At 45.2% G+C, this 18056-nt stretch overlaps 1 protein-coding gene across 1 annotated transcript in view; it reads right to left on the bottom strand.

The window, feature by feature from the left end:
* Nucleotides 1–12081: 12081 nt before the first annotated feature.
* Nucleotides 12082–18056, bottom strand: part of Ubqln1 (ubiquilin 1) — a 32970-nt gene continuing 26995 nt past the window's right edge. Inside the window, exons 7-11 of the mRNA XM_051194183.1 lie at nt 17718–17860; nt 15494–15577; nt 14194–14309; nt 13858–14026; nt 12082–12593 (exon numbers count right to left, since the gene is read on the bottom strand). Coding sequence (XP_051050140.1) covers nt 12441–12593; nt 13858–14026; nt 14194–14309; nt 15494–15577; nt 17718–17860 — 665 coding nt within the window. The 3' untranslated portion in view covers nt 12082–12440. The remainder of the gene's footprint in view (nt 12594–13857; nt 14027–14193; nt 14310–15493; nt 15578–17717; nt 17861–18056) is intronic.

The following is an 18056-nucleotide window of genomic DNA, read 5'->3' as shown; positions in this document are numbered from 1 at the left end:
CTGACCGGACAGTCCTGACCGTGCTGGGCTGTGCTCAGTGTAATCAGGAAGCCACAGGAGCCCCCTGGCTTGCTCAAACTGCTGCTGGCCAGGTGCTTGGTCACTAGAGCGACCGCACGGCTGGCACCCCTGTGTACACACGAAGCCTTTTTACTCTTTCTCTTTGCAACTATATATTCGCTGAGCCGCATCTATGGTGTGTCCTCTGAAAGGTTGGAGAATGATACCAAGTGTGGTTCTGGGGTGGCTCCATTCAGAGGAAGAGGGAAAGACGGACAGCTCATGCTCTCAGGCTGGAGTCCTCACGAGGAAGGAAGGCCTTGCAGGAACCTTGGGACTTGGACTAGATCTGCTGCGTGACAGTCCTTGGTAGACTGTTCCCGAGGCCAGCTCCCTTCCCGTGACAAAGCTGAAAACTGAAAGCACATCCCAGGTAAGATGTGCACCACCAGAGATGTGTCACAGCTGGACCTCAGACCCTGTCATGTGACAAGAAAATGAAGAGGAAGGCGGGGGCTCCCAACCTCCAGTGTCTCAGGGCAGCAGACAGCTCAGTGTAGAGCAGTTGCTTGGAGTGTCAAGGACCCAAGTCTGATCCCCAGCCCACACACAGTGGCAGACAGCTTCCTAGCAAGCATGCTAAACCATCTCAGTTGGGGCCTTCAGCGGCTGACCGACAGCCTTACAAGTGTGATGAGCGGCCAGTGATAGGCAGCCTGGCCCAGAACCTACCACCCAGGCCAATCAGACCCCATTTGGATATGCGGTTTATGTAGCACACTACTTGGAAGGGTGCATAAGGGTGAAGTAAGGCCAGAAACTGGCAGGGTTCAGACCAGGAAAAAACCCCACTGGACAGGTCACACAAAACTCGAGGACTGGGTGAGAAGCCACCTCTGCCACGGTGCTTCTGGCTGGGATCAGTGGGGTCTGGAGAGTAACTCCATGAACAGGTAGAACGGAGCACACAGGGTAGGCTGGGCTTGCTAAGACAGTCTTCCCACATGGAAAGGACACTCTTTAATGCCATTTCAAGAGGCCTTGAAATGGGCACTCTATCCTAGAAACAGTGAGGCTGAGCATCTGGGTAACACAGGTGAGATTGCATCCCAAGAGAGCGAGCCTGGAAACCAGGCAGTGGTGGTAGAACCTGAGCCGTCCAGGATGGAGGTTGTCCTAGTCAAAGACCACACTTTTCCCAGACAGGGTTTTTCTGTGTAGCCCTGGCCGTCCTGGAACTTGCTCTCAAGACCAGGCTGGCCTTGAATTCACAGAGATCTGCCTGCCTCTGGCTCCCGAATGCTGGGATTAAAGTTGTGTGCCATCACCACCAGGCAAGACCACATTTGCTACCGGCCTTAAACCTCTGGCAGGCAAGCAGAAACTTAGTCTTGTCAGCCCTCTATGTCAGAGTGCAATGTAGTCAGCCACCACATTTAGAAGGAGTTACTCACAGTTTGAGGCTCAGGCACTCTGAGGTACAGAAAGCAAGCAGCAATCAATATCAGGGATCCTGGGGACTCCCTGACATTGGGTTGCCATGGAGACAGCCACAAAGGCACAAAAAGGGGGAGGACCATAAGTAGACACAGCAAGAGGCTGGGATGCACTGCAGAGGAGCCTGGGTTCTGTGTCGAGGGGCAAGCCTTTCACTGCACATTACCATGGAAACAGAAAGCTCTGAGCGTGGGTCTAGCACATCTCCAGCCTCCTCTCCCACAGGACAGTGGGATGCTGGGTGAGTCTCTTAAAGTTCCCCCTCCCTCTTCCTGCGTGCAGAACTCAGTTCAGCTTGCTGACCCCAGCCTCTGACACTTCAGCTGGGGCATTTATGACCTCTGGGTGCAGAGGGTGGAGGGGGTACTCTGGAGGGAACAGGAACCCGGATGGGATACAGGCTGCAAAGCCCACTGGGACCAGCAGCAGCTCCCAAAGCACGGAGCCTAGAAAGGTTCAATCAGCTTTGATGCCGACAGCTTCACACTGACCATCCCAGGCCTCAGCCCAGTGGAGGCCAGGAGCAGCTGCATGCAGTAAAAACCATCTACAGACGGGTGACGTCTTCCCAGAGGCTAGCAGACACGTTTCAGAGGCCCAGGAAAGAAGCTGCACATTCAACTCTCCCTCACACACACACACACCAACACTTAACCTTTTTACTCTATATTACCATTTCAATGATATTAAAATGATTGAAATGCTACATAAAAAAAAACTGGAAAGTCAGGCTGGGCGTTGGTGGCGCACACCTTTAATCCCAGCACTTGGGAGGCAGAGGCAGGCGCATCTTTGTGAGTCTGAGGCCAGCTTGCTCTACTCTGAAAGTTCTAGATCACTCAGTCAGAGCTACCTAGTTGAGACCTGACTCCACAAAAGGAAACCACAAGTCTGGGCCGATGGTCAGGAGCTCAGAGTGCTGCTGCTATTGAAGAGGCCCTGCATTTGGTTCCCAGCACCCAGCAGCTCACGAACATCTGCCTCAAGCCCCAGAAAATCCCTTTCCTCTTCCACCTCAGCATACATGTGGTACATGAACATACTTTCAGAAACACACACACACACACACACCAAATTATTTTGCTTTAATGATGAATAACCTCAGGGGTATTTATTCAGATGAAGCCAATTTATAATTCGGATGAAAAATTCAACTTTAATGAGAAATTCAGCAAAAAGGGTTCTACAAATATATATATATATATATATATATATATATATATATATATATATATTGGAACAAAGTTCAATAAAACAACTCAATCACCATCAGACCAGCTTCTTCTACACACGAGGGAGGACTGGAGGGCCCGGGGTGCACATTGAGCAGGTGTAGCATGAATAATAAAAGACCCAGAGACCGGGATTCAAATTTCAAGCTAAGACCAAGGAAGGAAAGCAGGCGGCCACTAGCTCTCACTCTACGTCAAACTGCTATGCTCTCCTCAAGGCGGCCGTTGAATCCAGAGACTGAATGCTAGCTGAGAAAACTCCACACATACAAGACTTATACCCTGTTCCTCCGTAAGGCGGGTTGTCCCTGGAATGTGCTTTCGAGTCCGCCTCCCAGGGTTTGCTTCAGGTTACTCATTGCTGCTTGCGCTACAAATGACATTTCCAAGAATGGGTCGTCTTTGTGACGCACACAGCTGAACTTACCTCGTGTGACTTTGCCTAGCCCTCAAAATATAAATCGTTGATGCCCTGACTACAATGGGCTATTATACGATGCCGTCAGTCTCCCCGTGGGGCGTGCTGGGATTGCAGACGTTGTGAGCGGCCTCTGAAACACCTCAGACATTACAGAAGGAAGTTATGCACTGCAGAAGGAAGGGGAAATGGAAGTGTGCAGATCTCACTTGCCACTCCGGTGTCATTCCCAGTGTGTTTGCCGGATCACCCCTCATCATCATGGGGTCCCCTTCTGTCACTAAACCCATGCCCACTGTGACAATACCACTCTTAGGCAGGTGGCCCCAAGTACAAAGCAGCCCAAGTGAGCCGAGCCAGCAGGGCTTCCTCATGGTATGCGCTGGGCTTGCTCGGCTCTGAGTTCCTCGCTCTGAGGAAACACCCCTCACTGATGGACCCTGGCCTGGCACCTGTCAGCGTACAGCCACTCTCTGCCCTGAGGCGGTCATCATGGTGTGTTTCACAGCCTCAAGAATGACACTGCAGCGTGTCCTAGCCAGGCCCTGCCCCGCGCCCTCAGCCTAGACTGCCACTGACACCCTCCTGCGTCTACCCACTTTCTCTAGACCCTTGGCTCTCAATTATGAATGGCAGCCGGGCTGAGGAGGTGGCTCAGCTGCTATCATACCTGCCACACAAGCATGGGGGCCCGAGTGTAGCGCCCCGAGAAAGGCCTGGTATGGCTACCCGGCCTGTAATCCACGTGAGACCGTCTCCACAAGGCAAGAGAGTGACCAGGGAAACAAACTGACCTTGGTCTCTGATTCTACACACAAGCCCATAGATATACATGCCCTGTAACATGAATCATATAAACCCTGAGACAGACATTGGGGTTCAAGCTGAAGATCAGAGAAGCAAAGCAGCCGGCTACTTTGCCTCAGACAAATAGGGTGATCCTGTCTCCACGAATCTTCAGGGTACAGAGCAGACTGCTCTGCTCTCCAAGCCTGAGACTGAAATTCCAGGCGGCTGCCTCTCCTCCACATGGCGGGAGACTAATTCTTTCAGACTGACTTTGCTTCTTTCTTATATACCTCAAGTGCTGGGACTAACGGCGTGAGATCACCTTTGTGTGAGCTGTTTCTCTTTTAAAGTGGATCAATTTCATGTAGCTCAGTGTAGCCTTGAACTAACAGCTCTGTCTCTGACGTCCTGGGACTAAAGGTGTATGCCGCCACTGCCTGACCTCTATGGCTGTGGCTAGCTTTGCATTTTAATCTCCAATGGAATCATAAATATGTCACCACAGTGTCCACTCTGACAAGCATGTGTACCACACATAACACACCGGGGGAAAAAGCTCAAACTCTCAGCAGGACACACGACAGGTTGAGTCTCTGCTCAAACTTACGACCTTGTATGAGAATGCCACTTCCCGCCCAACGCTAACAGCTAACACAAGGCTAACACAGAACACAGTAGGTTTTGTGAACTTTCCCCCTGCACAGCCTGGCTCCAGGTCTTGTCTTGGAGACAGAATTGTATTTTCCTACTATACCTGAGTAAGAGGGCACATAGAACTTCCTACTGAATTGTTCAACAAGTACCGACTCCAAGTCAACAGAGTCTGCTAGGACAGCAGTTACTTGTGTGTTACGACCCCTTTGGGAGTCAAACGCTTTTACAGAAATCAAATATCTTGCACAACATAAGGAACTGTGCTAAGGGGCCGCGGCATCCGGAAGGTCGAGAACGCTGCTCTAGGAAAGACGGTGACAATAAAACGTAGCAGGGCATGTCCCTCATGAACATGGTGCAAAATACTCAATAAAACACAGGCAAACCGCATCCAAGAACACGTCAGAGAAACCATCCGCCTCGACCAAGTGGGATTCATACGGAAATCCACCAATGTAATCCACTATAAAAAACAAAACAGATGATCATCTCACCAGATGCTGAAAAAGCCTTAGACAAAATTTAAGCAGTTCAAGATAAAGGTCTTGGAGAAAGCAGGGATACAAGGAACATACCTAAACATAATATAATAAAGGCAATATACAGTAACCCAAAAGCCAACATCAAACTGAATGGAAAGAAATTCAAAGTGATCCCACTGAAATCAGGAACAAGACAAGGCTGTCAACTCTCTCCTTATCTATTCAACATAGTACTCGAAATTCTAGCTAGAGCAATAAGACAACAAAAGGAGATCAAGGGGGTACAAATGGGAAAGGAAGAAGTCAAACTACAAACTATTACTATTCCAGAACAGTTTACATAAGGGACCTAAAAAACTCTACCAGCTCTACCAGGGAACTCATAACTCTTATAGCTGATAAACACCTTCAGCAAAGTAGCAGGATACAAGATTAACTCAAAAAAAGAAAGGAAGGAAGGAAGGAAGGAAGGAAGGAAGGAAGGAAGGAAGGAAGGAAGGAAGAAAGGAAGAAAGGAAGGAAGGAAGGAATCAGCAGCCCTCCTATATACAGATGACAAATGGGCTGAGAAGGAAATCAGAGAAGCATCACCCTTTACAATAGCCACAAACAACATAAAATATCTTGAGGTAACTCTAACCAAACAAGTGAAAGACCTATATGACAAGAACTTCAAGTCTTTAAAGAAAGAAATTAAAGAAGATATCAGAAAATGTAAAGATCTCCCATGCTCCTGGATAGGTATGATCTACATAGTAAAAATAGCACTCCTACCAAAAGCAATCTACAGGTTCAATGCAATCCCCATCAAAATTCCAGCACAATTCTTCACAGATCTTGAAAGAACAATACTCAACTTTCATATAGAAAAACAAAAAACCCAGGATAGCCAAAACAATCCTGTACAATAAAAGGTCATCTGGGGGCATCCCCATCCTGGACTCCAAGCTCTATTATAGAGCTATAGTAATGAAAACACCTTGGTATTGGCATAAAAACAGACAGGTGGACCAACGGAATTGAATCGGAGACCCTAATATCAAGCCCATACACCTATAAACACCTAATTTTTGACAAAACCCCTGAAAATATAAAATGGAAGAAAGAAAGTATCTTCAACAAAAGGTGCTGGCATAACTGGATGCTGACTTGTAGAAGACTGTAGGTAGATCCTTATCTATTGCCACGCACAAAACTCAAAGCCCTCAACATAAACCCACCCACACTGAACCTCAGAGAAGAAGTGGAAAATACACGTAAATGCATAGGCACAGGAGACCACACTTCCTAAGAGAACACCAGTAGCACACACACTGAGAGCCACAATTAACAAATGAGACCTCGTGAAACTGAGAAGCTTCTGTAAAGCAAAGAACACTGTCAACAAGACAAAATGGTTCCCTACAGAATGGGAAAAGATATTCACCAACCCCACATCTGACAGAAGGCTGATCTCCAAAATATGCAAAGAAACTCAAGAAAGTAGACATCAAACTACCAAAAAATACAATTAAAAAAATGAGGCACAGATCTAAACAGAGAATTCTCAACAGAACAATCTCAAATGGCTGAAAGACACTTAAGGAAATGCTCAACATCCTACAGGGAAATGTAAATCCAAACAACTCTCAGATTCCATCTTAAACAGATTAGAATGGCGAAGATCAAAAACACCAATGACAGCTTATGCTGGAGGGGATGTGGAGAAAGGGGAACACTCCTCCACTGCTGGTGGGAGTGTAAACTTGTACAGCCACTGTGGGAATCAGCATGGGCATTTCTCAGAAAATTAAGGATCAATCTACCTCAAGACCCTGCAATACCACTGTTGGGAATATACCCAAAGAATGCACACTCACACCACAAGGACATTTGCTGAACTATGTTCACAGCAACATTATTTGTCATAGCCAAAACTTGGAAACCTAGATGCCCCTCAACTGAAGAATGGATAAAGAAAATGTGGTACATTTACACAATGGAGTACTACTCAGTGGTAAGAAACAATGGCATCCTAAAATCCGCAGACAAATGGACAGAACTAGGAGAAAACCACTCTGAGTGAGGTAACCCAGAACCAGAAAGACAATATAGTACGTACTTACTTTTAAGTGGATACCAGACATAAAGCAAACAATACCCAGCCTACAATCCACAAGCCCAGAGAAGCTAGAACCCTCTTCCAGAAACAGATGGAAGCAGATGCAGAAACCCACAACTAACCATTGGGCCAAACTCATGGAGTACAATCGAAGTGAGGGAGGAGTGATAACATGAACAAAGGAGTCAAGACCATGATGGGGAAACCCACAGAACCAGCTGACCCCAGCTAGTGAGAGATCACTGACTCAGGTCTGACAAATGGGGAACCTGCATAAGACTGAACTAGACTCCCTTAATATAGGTGACAATGGTGTGACTGGGACAATGTATGAGGCCACTGGCAGGGAGTCCAAGATCTAACACTAACGTACAAACTGACTTAGTGGAGCCCGTTCTGTATGGAAAGACACCTTGCTCAGCCTAGGCACAGGGGTGTGGGGTGGAGAGGTGCGTTTGCCTTTGCCTCAAAGAGATGATAGGACAGACTTAGTAGACTTCCTAGGGAGGCCTTACCCTCTTTGGGTAGCAGATGGGACGGGGGTGGGGGTGGGGGGATAGAAGGAGAGGAAGGAGAGGGAACTGGGATTGGCATGTAAAGAAAAAATTAATTTGAAAAATGAAAAGAAGGAATAATATAGCACATGATGTCACTTCTGTACCTGCCAGGGTAATTTCAGAGCAGGAAGGTGAAGAAAATACAAAACGAAGCAAAAATGTCAGGACCCAGAGGAAAAGAATAAAATAGTTGATGAGAAAAGCTAAGTAATTAAACCAACCACTGGAGTGGTACAGACGGAGCCCAGAAGGCAGGAGGAGAGCATGCAGGGGGCCCAGAGGGTTGCAGCAGCTTTCCAAGCATGCTCACTGGGCAGTGCATTAGAAACAGTCAAGGAAAGGTGCGCCTAACACCAGTAAAGGTGCGCCTAACACCAGTAAAGGGAAGCCTAACACCAGTAAAGGGGCGTTAAATACCAGTAAAGGGGCGTTAAATACCAGTAAAGGGGCGTTAAATACCAGTAAAGGGGCGTTAAACACCAGTAAAGGGGTGTTAAACAACAGTCTTATTACGGGGCTTAACACATTTAACATTATTCCACGAAGGAATATACAATACACAGCTATTTCTCTGCCTTATAACCACATTTTTGGTCATGCACACTTTTGCCACAAATTTTTTAGTCAACTGTGCCACACTTTGCTATTTGTTTTGCCTATTAAATTCAAATAGCTATAATGTCTCTTTTAATTAAAAATCCCCAGAGAAGCACAGAGGCTGGATGGCTGGGAATTCCTAATGTGAAAACCAGGTCTGGAACCTTGACAGTCAAGGAAGCATGGCACAGAAAGTCAGCCTGCTGGAAAAACTGGACGGCAGCGCCAGTGCAACCCATCTTACTAAAGAGTGCGTGCGGTACGTGGACACTACCAGACGTGACCTGGCGACACAGAAACCGTTGAAGGTCTGTGCTGACAGTGAGCCAAAATTAACGGAAGCAGAAAAAACACGGCAGAAAGCTCTAAGAATGAATGAAGCTCCCTGACCGAGTGTCAGCGGTGGACACACGCTGCTGGATGGTGTGCTGCTTGTGAAACGGCCAACGGTCCGTCTGCCACAGAGAACTCAAGGCTGAAAGGCACCGTCAACAATCACATGCCGACTGCAGCAGCTGAAAAGAAGGAATGGATTAACATTTTAAAGGTTATCTGCAGCAGAGAGATTCATGGACAACGTGAGTACTGAAGATACTCTAGACATCAGCAATGCGCCAGGTGTTGACGCATTTCATTCACCAGGCCACGGTAAAACACAGGGCCTGGTCCTGCACCATGATGACCGTAACAGTGATGAAGACGACGCCGTCGACAACATTGCCAAACAGTGTCTCCGTACAACATGGTGCAACCGTGCGAGGGGCTTACAGGAGGGTAGGCCGTGTGCAGTCCTACTAGAAGGCAGGGCGGTTATCACACACGAGACTTCTGAGACAAGATTTGAAAAAGCCTGTCAGCAACATATCCTCACACATCTCTAGAAGACCCATTTCCCAGGTCCTTGGCTGTTTTTGACGTTTCTCACCCAAATAATAACACCAGGCCTAGCAACATTTTAATGATAAACGGTACTGCAGCTGGACTGCGGGTTGCTGTTAGGCGGCTGATCCGGGAAGTGTGGCCTGACCGTGCAATTTTCTCCCTGTTATCAGTACACCACACTTTTCCCTACTTGTACGTGTGTGGTGAGCAGGTGTAATGGAATGACTGCTCACTGGGAGCATGCTGTCAAAGAGCCAGACTGTCCACACAGGGAGGAGTCAGTGGACACAAAGAGCTTTACCCACAGTGATTTAAAATACACCATGCCTAAAGTGTGCGTGAAACATTAATGAGTTTCGTGGCTGACTTGGGGTGTACTCCTTAAATACCTCATTAGACACAACTACTCCAAAACCCAAAACTGAAACTTTTGATCCAGAACATTTCAGGGAAGAGACACTTCTAACATAATGAAGTTTCTGCTGACTGTAGTGAATGTTTGCACACGCGCGCTCGCACCACACACACACACACACACACACACACACACACACACACACACACACGACTTCAGGAGTGGGCTAAGTTCCTGGCACACTTTTATGACACAAAGTGCAGATGATAAACTATCCTGAGGATGTTTCAGCTCCCTATAATGCCTTCTACCTCCTGTCACATTACCCTGCAACAACTTCAATCTATTTCCTTAGGTTGTCTTTGTTTAGACTACTCACAGCTGCTGCCCCATAATAAAAGGAAATGCTATTTGTTAAAACAATACGGAAACCAGAGGCCACTGGATCTTTGTGAGTTCGAGGATAGCCAGGGATACAAAGCCCTGTCTAATTAACAATCACCTTCATTACTACAGTTAAACCAAACTTGCAATTGCTTTCTTTCCTGATATACAGGATCTCACTGTGTATCCAGACTGGCCTCAAGCTTTGGATCTCCCCCAGTTACAGGCACTCACCACCCCACCTGGCTTGAAAGCCGAAATCGTGGGCACAGAGAGAGGCCTAGCTGTCATGTCCCTGACTGTTTGCCATCTGGTAACTTTTGTTGAGAGTTTCAATCTCATCCTCCTTTACCCAATGGTTCTTGACGTTAAGAACCATCTACGCCTGCATTCACTGTTTTCCAACCGCAGGCTCTGCTGTTCTTACATAGGGTCATTCCCCAACAAACCTACTAGGGGCTGAAAGCATCAACTCAAAGGGCACTTAGTGGGCCTAACCTATCAGATGGCTCCCTGTCACAACTCTGTACCATCGGGATGGGTCATCACACCTGTCATCACAATACCCAGGAGGACCAGTACAGACTAAGTCTGGGGATACTTAGATAATGAATTTCAGAATAGCCAGATCTACAGAGTAAGACAGTGTTGTGCAAACCACTGCTGTACCCCTCCACCACCCCCAAAAGAAATATCCAACTCCCCCCCCCAAATAAATGAAAACAAGATAAATCAAGCCAAACAGCCTTTAAGATGTGTTGAGAAAAAACAAAGACGTCTTTCTACAAAAGAGGCAAGACAAGCAGTGTAAAAGCTGGAGGTTTATTGTTATTGTGATTAATAAACCACACCGGTTACGACACAGCCCCAACTGCAGTGCCATTCACCAGTACAAACGTCTCTAAAGCAGGCAGACTGAGGCATAGGCAGAGAGCAGACACACCCACGCTGCCCTCACCAAGCTCCGCCAGCCACGCCCCCGCCCCCGCCCCCATGCATGCTGCTGTCTTGGGGAAGTGTCACAACAGTGCAGTCTGGGGTCAACCTGGCCTCTCAACCTTTCCATAGCAAGCAACTTAAAGAAGTTACCGAACTCACCATCTATTTCCCTTGATTTTATTTGTCTGAACTCATTTTAGATTATTTTAACATTATAATTTTGGGTTAACTGTACAAGAGAGAATACAATGACCTAAGAGAATACTGAACCAGAGTCAGCAGCATACCTCACTGACCCTAAAGTTATATTTTAATTGGTCCCGAAGGAATGTATCACCCCAACAGTGTGAGAGTTAGGCAAACAGAACTTCTCTGGGAAGGAACAAAGAGGCTATAGGATAACCAAACTTACTCGAAACTGTAAAACGGCTCTTCGTTTTCACCAGACTGACACTACTATATGCATAGAATCTTCAGACCTTGGTTGCCAGTATCACTTAGTTCAGGCTGGCCCAAACCACAATAGATTCTGTCTCACCCTCCCCCACCCCCTTCCGAGGCTCTGAACAGCACGACATTCAACTATTTCTTAACAGAACTAGGCAAACACTTCAGAAACAAGTGGCTCACTAATCATTTTAAATCCAGGTATTGCCTATGAATGAGAAAGCTGATAAACCCAAGAGATAGCTCTACTTTTATATGGCGATTAAGATGGAAACACCAGCACTTTCAGGGAAAGCAACTTTTCAATCCCACTCAGTGTCACTTGACAGCCATGGGGAGGGAGCGGGGACCACTACAGCGCTCCTTCAACCTGAACAACATATAGGTAATTTATAGCCATTATGTAAATGTTGAGATATTGTTACATTATACTGTCTGTACAATTAAATGTCCCTAAAGAGATAGCCAGAATCAGTTTTTCTTTATTTTCAACAAACTTGACTAAATGGCACTTCTGCTGAGAGGTGTTTATCAAAGATGCTGTAAGATTCTACACAATTAGGAATCCTTATTTTACTTTTTTGGTTACAGGAATTTTGCTTAGATGACCTAGAAATGTGCAGTAATTTGTACTGTATACAAATAAGCAAAATTGTCAGTAGTATAAACCTTACAGCATTATTTGCAAAAATACATGCCAAAGTCACAGGAAGCAATACTGTACCACAAATCATGGAGTGCAAGTGATCTGCTTTAATGCCTTTATTCTACATAAATTACTACCATGGGGTATGTTTAAAAGCAAGTTAGTTGGACAGATGCAGGACAAAAATTTGTTCACCCAATTAGAAAAGGTGATATTTAAAAAAAATTACAATAAATGCCAAGTGTTTGATGCATGCAGCAGCCTTAACTGAAAACATTGATTCCCACTGTTCCAAAGAGATACAGAAACCTGCACGTCGTACGGCACTCCATCTCAGGCGCTTCCCATCGGTCTCCTTTATAACAGCACAGAATTCCAATGAAATAAAGCAGGTTATTTTAAAGATTTAAGAGCCGTTATCAAAAATAAATTACATTTTTTTCAGGGTACAGAGATGCTGCTATGATGGCTGGGAGCCCAGCAACCTTTCAATCGCTGCGTTGATATCACCCCCTGTTGCTATCAGTGCTTGCAAGTTTGCTTCACGGTTCAAAAATCCCATAGCACTGAGCTGTTCCAGTTGTTGCTGGAACCTGACTTCTGGGCTCTGCAGCTGTTGAGAAGAACAAAGAAGCACATTCTAAGGAGAGACAGTCACTCTTCAAACACCTCAACTGCTGTTTAAATGGTGTATGCTGGTCGGCCGAGCTTTCTTTAAATTGCTACCTGTTCCTTGAGATATATCCACCATAAACTTACTCAACTAAAATATATAAGATCACTTATAATTATTTTATGAAGTGGACCTTTCCAGGTGTTATTTACTTTACAATTTATCCTTACAGATATATATGGATATTTACTTCAAATGAGCAAAATATGATTTAAAATAGTTTAGTTATAATTTATAAATATCATATTTAAAAGTTGCTTAATATTTTATTTTAGGATAGTTTATTCTTAAACAACCATGAAAGGCAGTCTACATAACTCTGCTTTATAGGATGGGGGTGAGTGCTCGGGGCCTTGGATTTGATTCCCTGAGGCCTTCCCTCTCACCTTCTCCCACAAAGGGTAAAACATGCTTAGTAAATTCCATTACTTTAGAGGCTTGTGACCAAGCTTTTTTTTTTTAAAGCCCATGTAAGGAGAGCTGGTGCTTTCTCTTGTGTTGACACTGAGTGTACTTCAATTACAATACACTAACTAGCCTGATGCAGAATTTTTTTAACCTCATCTTATGTGTTTGCTTGTATATGCACCAGATGCATGCCTGATACCCACAGAAGTTAGAAGAGCCTGGAGATTAGAGTTATAGACAGTTGTGAGCTGCCATGTGGGTGCTGAGAATTAGATCGGGGTCCTTTGGGAGCACAGCCAACACTCTTAAACACTGAGCAAGTAATTTCTCCAGGCCCCCTTAGTGGTAAATTCTTGGTAAAGACAATAAATGCTCACAGCTGCAAGACCATCACTAAGGAGCCCTTATGTGTTCGGTTACTACAGGATGTGCTAGGGAAGGACAGGCCACAATTAGAAGCCTAGATGCAGCTGTTCTGAAACACTGACAATGTTTTTAGGTTTTTCCCTGATAAACCCTTAGAAAATAAAAATTATTTCAAATGACTTTGAAGAAAGGACATAAAAACTCACATCTTATAAGGCTATGTCTAAATACTATGGCATCAGATTGAAGCATTCTTTTCTTTGCTATCTGATATAGCAGCAAAATTAACATCCCGTGTCACACCCGTTTTTTAGATTTAATATCCTTGAATACTACTTTTCATTACCCGAACACTAAATGGCTACCGCCTTCTTTGAAAATTCTACATTTAAGTTAGGAATGCAAAATCGGTAAAGAAGAGCACTGTCACCTGAGGATTCACCCCAGCAAGGGCTTGCAGCATTTGCTGGATAAACTGCTGCTGGCCTGGCTCAGGAGTGCCCCCGGTGGGGCTTGGGTTTTCACTGGGGGCAGTGTTGGCTGCACTGTTTGCTGAGGAGCCTCCAGAATTGCCTGCTGCCCCCACGCCAGGAGTAAACCTAGAGAAAGCACATACAACCCATCAGCTGACAAAAGTTACATTTTAACATGATACTAAGTTATTTTCTTAAAAGTAAGCAGGTGTAACTTCTGAAAACTGACCAAAAAATAACTCAACAACCCAAATAAAAGGCAGAACAATCAAATCTTTTCCAAATGAGCCTACCCTGGGATGAGGCTGGGGGCTTCTGTCGCCAATGTCTGCAGGCCCTGCTGGATCTGTAACAGCGCCTGCATAGCTCTGGGGTTGGACATTGCTGACAGGGTGTCAGGGCTCTGCATCTAAGGAAGAAGGAACAGCAGTGCTCACAAAGGCTAGAAGCCACCCAGGCAGACTTTTTCCAACTTCTGCCACATGTTTGAAGAAAATCTAAAACTTTACTTTCAGACAGCAGTACTCCATTATTTCTTCCTAAAATACACACACACCCTCCTCTTTGATAGTAAATTCCATATAGAAATCATTATTTGACTCAGTTGCAAGACTACCATAAAAGCTGTTTTCAGAATAAAGACAATTAAGAGCAACACCAGAACCATTTTTCTCTTCTCCAACAAAAGGAACAAACAAACAACAAACAGATAAATAAAAGCATTTCTGAGCAAGTCCAAAAGCACTGTTTAGTGGGCGGTGGAATCTGGCGAAAGCTGTGTGCATCTCCTGACCATGCACTATCTGTTGCTAATCTAACAGCGTTACCCGTCGACCACCTCAAACAACTGTTCCAAAGTTGAATCAATAGTGTCCCAACTTTAGATTTGTTACTTTCAAATCCCCACTCCCACCTGACAAGAGGGAGTTCGGACCAGTGCGGCAGACCAAGGACGAGCGGGGACTGTGGGTAACGGCTGGGCTAACAACCCTCTCAGATGTGAACCCTGAAAAGAAACTACCAGTTTCCAAAGCACCAACACCACTCTCCTGTTTTTACATAAACAACACCGTGGCACTACCTTTTTTTTTTTTTTTTTTTTTTTAAAAACAAAACAAAAACAAAACAGAAACAGAAACCTCCCTGATGTGACAGCACTGACAACTTTAACTTACTGTCTCTTGTTCTGAGGAAATGAGGTCTACTCCTTGGAGAACAAGCATTCGCCTAACTTGGAAGAAACTGAGGCATCACAACAAAACCCAACTCATGAAGTAAGAGAGGGAAGCTCTTTCCCGTCACTCAGAACTAGTCCAAAATCTAGTGTGTGCTACAAGGAGAAAGAGAAGGGAGCGGCCCGCCACATCAACAAGGTGTCCAAACCCTAAATCCTCAGGAGCAAAGACAAACCGGTTCTCTTTGCTCACACGTAAGCAGTCAGGAGTGACACGGGCCGGAAAGGGTCAGGCTCAGTGTCTGCAAGTGGGCAGTCACAGGCTCCTCCACACTGTGCTACCAGCCAGGAGGGAGGACACGCCCACCATCAACCCTTCAAGCCGATCATTACAAGGACAGCAGCGTCTTCTTACTCACTTGTTGGAGGAAAGTTGGGAGCTGTTGTCTCATTTGTTCTTGAAGCTGAGGATTTCCAGCAAATAGGGGATTATTCAGCATCATCTATGGGGCAAGTGTTCAAACAATTTTAACTGGAAATATCTGAAACAAGTAATGTACCTGGTTTAATATTCTACCTTCCTCCAAGTGCCTAAATTGGCACTTAAAAGGGAGAAAGGGAGAACATAAATAAAAAGGGGGCAGGGAAGTTCTATCCACAAGGAAGGAGCTCAGGGGAGAAGAAAGGAGGAGAGGAGAAAGGGAGGAGAGGAGGAAGGAAGGAGGGAGGCAGGGAGGGCAGCTTCTCTTTCACCGAGAGTGGTGGATGATGGATGCCATACTAGGCCCTAAAAAATAAAAGCAATTGTTTTGTCGCCTTTTTCTGGAAAGAATGCGAACCTCTGCCTTAGAGGGGGAAACTGGGAGTGCCAGGCTCTCAGGAAGATAACGATTGTGGCTACGCCACAGAATAAAAGAACCATCAATACGTAAAAGCTGAAATATGGATGGCTTGCTTAGAAACCTCAACACACAGAGAGCGCAGATCTGGAGCCACTATTATCTACCTGCCCACTACTAACAGTTGATATTAGGTCCAGAATAACCACAAAACAGCCACCAACTGGCCAGAGAAATGGAGCTGCTAGATGAAACCAGCCCAAACTAGCACCAACAGTCCTCTGGGGTAGTGCTAAAATACCCAAGACCCAGAGATGTAATGAGATCACCAAGAGTAATGTCTGCACCCCACCTCACGAGCACCGCAGGAACAAGGTGGGGATCACCTAACCTTCAAACGATGGCGTGACTGCCTGAAGGTAAGACCGTCACACAGTCAGCAAACCAGACACTGATACATTCAAGAGACAGACTGTGTATCACTCTCCAACGCCGGCCGGGCTGACAGCCTGTTTACCTGTCCAAAGTCTGGGGAGGAAATGATCTTTGCCCTCAATCGGGTAACCACACTGAAGAGCAACTGTTACGAAAATGCTGTAAAAAAAAAAGAGTCTTCTCCGCCCTCCTCCAACAGCACCAAAGCAGGAGATGGGTAATGTTTATGGACACAGAGTGAGTGTTTCAGGGGAGCAGTCAGTAGAGCGGGGGCTGCTACAGGCCAGGGTGGCCTCTTCATTCTTCCAGACAAACACTGCTTTGCTGGTTATTAACCGCTTATCACATTCACTTTTCATTTTAAATTATTCAAAAAAAAAGGGGGGGGCTTTTTACTTACAATTTCTCCTAACTTACCTGAACCTTCATACCACAATTAAGCATTTACATTTAAAATATTTTAAATATTGAATCTTTGGAAGATAAACTATAAGCCACTTGATGTTGAAGCACACTGTAAAAGTTTTAAACATTCTTTCTTTCGTAAGAGACACCACCCAGCATTGTCAGGGTTCCTGCTTTGCAGTTAGAAAACAGTCATACATGGAATATGTCTGCTGAGGATGAATTTTAAGAATGACACACACATTTGGTGTTATAACTAAAATATACATGGAAATACATCTTAACTACCCAAGTGACAAAAGTAGCTCAGGACACATTAACATCAAGCACTTAATTCATAAATTCACAAGACCAGCTTTCATAAAAATACACCCTTGCACATGTATTTTAAGATAAAGTTACCCAAGAGCATCAGTCTTTAATTATAGTCATTATGTAAGCATCACTGAGGACCCTGCCTCATGGGCGCATCCTTGTGCCAATGTGGTTTCAGGATTTTGAAAATAAAAACCACTTCATGCAGCAGAGTGAAACAAGAAGCCTTTAAAGGTAATGAGAGGACACAAAGGAAAGCATTCTAACTCCTAACACAGCAGGAACCACAGGACGATCACAGCCTACTGCACACCCTCCAGTTGCTCAGGCCCAGAAGTGGGTGATGCTCTAGGTAGTATATGACTACCACCCAGGGAGCTGACACCCAAACAACAGACAAGCAGGAGGAGTAAGATCAGAGTGAATTCTCTAAAGGCTTTAGTGTGTTTTCCTTTTTAAAGCCCATCTCATCATCAAACGGCAGAAATGAGGTCGTTCCAAGTGTATTACAAAGTAAAACCGTCCCAAAGCTGGAGGTGCAGTCTGTCTACATCTCTAAGATGCTGAGAGCTCACGAGACCAATGTGCCAGGAACAGAACCATGGACTGTTCAGTTCACACGCGCTCACAAACACAATTACAAGCTCACCTGCGCAGCAAGGTCAGGGTTCTGGCTTAGTGACTGCATCATGCTCCTCATGTACGGGGCAGACAGCATGTTCTGCATAAGTTGTGGGTTCTCAGTTATTTGCTGCAACAAGCTTTGCATTCCTGGTGTGTTGAACATACTAGCTAAAATTTTATTTACAAAAAAAAAAAACAGATTAAGACATTAATATTTAAATACAGTGTATATTGTACTTAATTTTAGCTACTTAAAGTGGCATATAGCTATTTTCCCTTAGCAATAGGTTCACTTTATACAGTTTGGTTAACCATGGTCAGCCACAGCCCCCAAATATAGAATGACAAACTTTACAAGTAGGTA

Source organism: Phodopus roborovskii, unplaced genomic scaffold, assembly GCF_943737965.1.
Source record: "Phodopus roborovskii unplaced genomic scaffold, PHOROB, whole genome shotgun sequence".
Classification (NCBI taxonomy): Eukaryota; Metazoa; Chordata; class Mammalia; order Rodentia; family Cricetidae; genus Phodopus; species Phodopus roborovskii.
The sequence above is the reverse complement of the archived record's forward strand: the minus strand, read 5'-3'. Positions and strand labels throughout refer to the sequence as shown.